The sequence below is a fragment of the Montipora foliosa genome, chromosome 11 (assembly GCF_036669935.1).
Source record: "Montipora foliosa isolate CH-2021 chromosome 11, ASM3666993v2, whole genome shotgun sequence".
Classification (NCBI taxonomy): domain Eukaryota; kingdom Metazoa; phylum Cnidaria; class Anthozoa; order Scleractinia; family Acroporidae; genus Montipora; species Montipora foliosa.
In genome coordinates, this window is record NC_090879.1 from 39,633,546 (window position 1) to 39,638,545 (window position 5,000).

Sequence of the window (5,000 nt, forward strand, 5' to 3'; positions counted from 1 at the left end):
GATTTATAACTCTGTAGTATATGTGGACTTATGACGTATTCTCGTTAACTCGATTATACTTTTAATTGTCACTTTGATATTTCATACTTCCTTATTTTGGGTAAACTTTAGGTTTGTAAACACTTCCCGCCTAGGTTAGCATTGCTATTTGCGGGATATTGTAGTCTTTTTATTTATAATGACTAGTAGTAATCTCGGGATAATTGAAGTGCGTCGACTCGTTTGAGAGGATATTGAAATACTTTGCTCTTTGCGATACTCGGAATCATAACTAAGTGCGATCTGTCATGTTTAAGGAGGTACGTTGTGGTCAAAATAACTTCGTTTCTGAGGAAACGATACAACGTAGAGCGCATGTAAATAGGACATGTGGTTACTAGTAAAATACTAAAGCTAGAAAGATTGAAGAAAATAGAAGGGAATCGAGTAACATCGAGGCTGACACGTATCAAAACCGATATCCGCATGCAGGTATGACGTAATCAAAGATGGTGCTGAAAAAGCAGACGGACGAAAAACGAAAACTTGCTAAAGCTGACCCTATGCACAGAATACCTAAGAATAGAAATTACGCGCTCTTAATGTCGAACGCAATATAATTAATAGTAGAATAAACTGGAAACTTGAAGGTGGCAAGAAGATGGCAATTGTTAACTCTGGTTACTGAATGAAGAGGTGTTTTTTTGATGATCGCAAAAGGCATCTCTTCATTCATAAACCGCGGTTGACCCTTACTCAGTCACTGTATCCTTTGTTGCTCCGATAAAGAGATTTAGCATCACGCGTACGTGAAACAGCAGACGGCAAACAGCAGACTGCTACTTTTTATAACAGCATACACGTTCTCTTCTAACTTACGTCTCTCTTTAAGGAAGTTGCTTGATATATGTAGATAATTCAATAATTCAATGACGAATGTATAAATAGGTTATAGAGTACAATACGGAAGTTGCTATAGACACAGCAATTGAGTAGTTTTGGTGAGCATATTGCACTTTATAATATACTATTATATTGTAGGGCACTGGGGTAGGACAGGTTGGCACCTCAGCTTACCACCAGTAGTAATAATAACTTTATTGCTGACACAATTACTGATAATTCAGTAGTTTACGCTGTGGTCTGTTGATAATAGTAGTGATAAAAATGAAGTATTCACAAAGTATTCCTAAACCTAACTAAAATTGTTAAAAGGTTCTATGAACAGGAAAATGATCGAGCTTGGAGTTATTTTAAAACTAAGTATTTATTACGAAGGTACTTTTTAAAATTCCTTCGGGTTGTTATTGTAGTGCTTCTAGTGCTATAGTCTAATGTGTTCCATAGTCGGTTGGCACTTGCATAAAAAGTAAGGTGACCAGAATTGGTTCGAAAAAGGGGTATGAATAAATTTTTATTTGCCGACGCCCTCGTATTATGTCTATACTTACCATTAACATAGAAAATATAATCTTTGGCAAGTGTCAGCAACCCCGAAGCCACCCCCGTTAGGGTTATAACAAACAGGGCAGGTAGAGCTCTATAGCCTTGGTTGGCAGTCCACCTACGAGAAGGAAACTCTGAATAATAAATCACACGGAGAAGGATACTTCATTAATAAACTGGCCATCTGTAGGGCCAGTCACCCATTTGTGGCCTGTGTAACTGACTCCGAAAGTCTCAAAATTCTGTGACCGACTGCAGTGCAATCGGCTGATGATGATATAGTATATTGCACTCGCACAAATGGCACTCGCCTACGGTTCGGGCAATTTTGAGAACTTTCAAGCATCACTCGTGCCCATAATCACGAAATTCACTCGCGTTCATACGATTTCCTACACAAATCAGCTAAAACCAAATAAATTTCTTTGAACTTTTTAAAGCACCATTTCAGCCTGACGTTGGCCATTTACCTTAAACGTGATACTAAACCTCTGTAATATTTTTTAATGATTTCTTTTTAATAATAATATCCAGGCTGTGGTGTTTTCAAACGTATCTCGACCCATCAGAAGAGGGACTTACTTTGACCGTGAACGACTGAAAAAAAGAAGTCTTGGTAGACATTACAGGTTGGTCGATGCTGTGCGTGGGACAACATTAGAAGCGTGCATTACACCAATACAAGACGTCAATGTGCATGAATGAGTGCCCTGATAAAAAGCAAAGTCTGGTGTTTTATGGGGAAAAATTTATTCCTGAACCTTATAACGCTGCGATTTAACCTTTTAAGGCTGCCAAGGCCTCTTGACTTTGTGTGATTTATTGGTCCTACTTCTCAGCCTGACATTATTGGGGCGTAAATCGTATTGATCGTTTGAGATATTTGATTCCTTATTGCACTGTGACGTGAAAGTGCTCGTTTTACTTTGTGTCCAGACATTGCGAGGCCGTATCAGCTCGAACAATGCATCAAATGCATGTAAACCCGGGTTGTTGTGATTTGAATAGGACATACGTTTTTTGTAGAGTAATGTGACCTAGTACCAGTATCTTGATCTCTGTGTTCAAAGATGTGATACCAGTGCTCTTTTTTACATTAAAAACATGTTAAAGCAGTAAATTCAGTTATGATACATTCATTCTATTAGAGCGGTTTTCAATTGGCCAATCAAAAAGGACGGAGACAATCCAGTAAACCAATCAAAACTCAAAGTAATTACGGATAGCCGACACAAAGCGCGGGAAAATGTGCACGCGCGAGCCACGATTGGTTTTGGTTTCACTTCTGATTGGTTAAACAGTGGCTCGAGAACCAATCACGGAGTGAAGCAGTGCAAAACCAAAGCAATTCGCTAATTACTTTCGACACTCAATTGAAAACCGCTCTACAGTACAGTGTACATTGACAGTTGTCTCAGTATGTTCTTTTACCAATTCCAATCTAAATGTAACTTGTTGATGTGTATACCGCAGGGAAGTGAGCCTGTCCTTTCAGTTTCCTGAATTGTCTGTGTGGTACTGGGGTTCGTTCACTCAACAGAGAGGATTTGAGATGTCACTGGGCAGTGGTTACTTAGAGACGACATACCGGCTTGCTCTTAGAGAATACAAAGATGGTCTAATACGGAGACCAGCTGCTGACTGGAGTGCGACAAAACTCTGCAGTGAATTGTCCAACGTGACTTGTCATTTGTATGGGTTGGAAGAGGTAGATGGGAAAGAAAATAGCGACGAGTGTGCTGAGGTTAGTTTTCAGTGCATCTGTCTTCACAGATAGTGGTTGTAGAATGTCCAAATGCACAAGTTTGCAATGAAAAAAGGGCCATCAAAGTTTGGTGCGATGTTTCCTCTGCCTCTGCGTTAAGATAGCTGAAACCAGTCTGGAATGTTTCCATGACAATAGAACTGTTCACTTGGCGGCAGTCGAATTCGCTATGTAAACATTTGATTGACGTTCACCCAAATTTAGCCGGTTTCGAAAAATGAAAGTTGTTAGTTGACTGGTAACCTCTATAAGTGCTGCCAACGCTTGCCACGTGACAGAATTTGTTTAGATTGTGGTGTGACAACACATTGTGTGACACACACCACCAATTACTCAGGCCCGATTCACACGGTACCGGATGAATTTTCTACTAGCTGAAGATTCGTGCATTTAGGGGTTCCGTTCACTAGGAACCACGCCTCGCCGTTCAAAAATTTGAATGCCCAAATCGGGGACGAATTTTTAGCCGGTACGGTCGAAAATTTAACCGGCGCGCTGCGAACACCTTCACCGTCTAAATTTTTGCATGGCAAAGGCGCGGTTGTATGGATGCGTGGTAACTCAGCTACTATGGTTAGCCTTTCTCTTTCTTGACGCCATTTTGGATTTCGAAAAGTAGCGCTCTGTGCATGAAGGTTTAACTTTAATCCGGTTCGTCAGTTCCGTGTGAACAGTGCGAAAATATTGCACGGTTCCGTGCGAACAAACTGGCCGCTCAAATTTTTCAACGGGTAGAAATTTCGTCCGTTACCGTGTGAATCGGGCCTCAGTCTTCCGTTCATGAATTAGGGGCAAATAATGAAACTGATTTGTGTCGTATCTTTATGCCATTGCTAGGGTTCTCTCATCCAGTAACATACTTTTTGGGATGCCTGGACAGTAATTTTTTAAAATCCCTTTTTGCCAAGCAGATTGCTTTGAAACTGAATGTCATAAATTTGACTTGAAAACTGTAAAAGTCAAGTCTGTTTTTAAGGCGAAAATGCTGCATGTAGTCAGGGAATTTCCAAAATGTGCAAAATTGAAAGTGAGCTATTTTAACACTCTTGCTACTTTGATCGTGAAATTCCTATTTCAGTCAATTGTATTTTCAAAATCCTTTTTATTTACATTATTTTAAAATTTAGGTTAGTTCCATTGACTTGGAACCCACAAAGTACTACCTCTTAGCTGCTCAAAGGTATATTTTATTTGTCTTTTTTTAAGCTTCGGTGATTTACAGTCACTTTTAGTGCATTCTCGTCCCCAGAGGACGCCATTCGTTCGGTCAGCACAAGGAATAAGTCCGCGAATCATGGACTTCCGGCTCGTCTTCGCAATCTTAGAAATTTGAAACCTTTGGTAGCTGTCAACGGTTAGCAAAATGAACCCCCACAGGGCCTGCGTGTATTTCGGAACCGGCCAGAGGTCGTTATTCGTGGTGCTGACCGAAATAATCACGGCCTCTGGGGACAAGAATGCTTTTTGTGCTATTATTGGATGGCCGGTAGCAATTAAGGTGGCTTAACTCCGTTTCCACAGTTTCAGGAGACTGTCTTATATATTAGGAGGATATGCTCCTACAATACTGCTTTCATAAGGTGTTTTTAAATGGATCCCTTGTTACTATAGTAAACTATTACTAAAATCGTTCGTGCCCATCCAGTTACAGGATGCCCTATGGTGCAAGGTAAACAAGATGGAATAATCGCTAAATACTTGAGATAGCGCTGAGGTTTGACCCACCTAAGGGCCTTATCTAGAATTTTAGTTCCCTTTGCAATCTTGTCACCCTGCGAGCAGAACCTCCTTTTGTCTTTTTCTTTACTAA

The 5,000-nt window shown here is 40.3% G+C and overlaps 1 protein-coding gene across 4 annotated transcripts in view; it reads left to right on the forward strand.

Moving 5' to 3' along the window:
* The window catches only part of LOC137974606 (bridge-like lipid transfer protein family member 2), a 93,435-nt gene that overhangs the window by 60,811 nt on the left and 27,624 nt on the right, over positions 1–5,000 (forward strand). For all 4 annotated transcript variants that reach the window (XM_068821510.1, XM_068821511.1, XM_068821512.1 and 1 more), the window contains 3 exons: positions 1,960–2,054; positions 2,899–3,169; positions 4,318–4,370. In XM_068821510.1, coding sequence (XP_068677611.1) covers positions 1,960–2,054; positions 2,899–3,169; positions 4,318–4,370 — 419 coding nt within the window. The remainder of the gene's footprint in view (positions 1–1,959; positions 2,055–2,898; positions 3,170–4,317; positions 4,371–5,000) is intronic.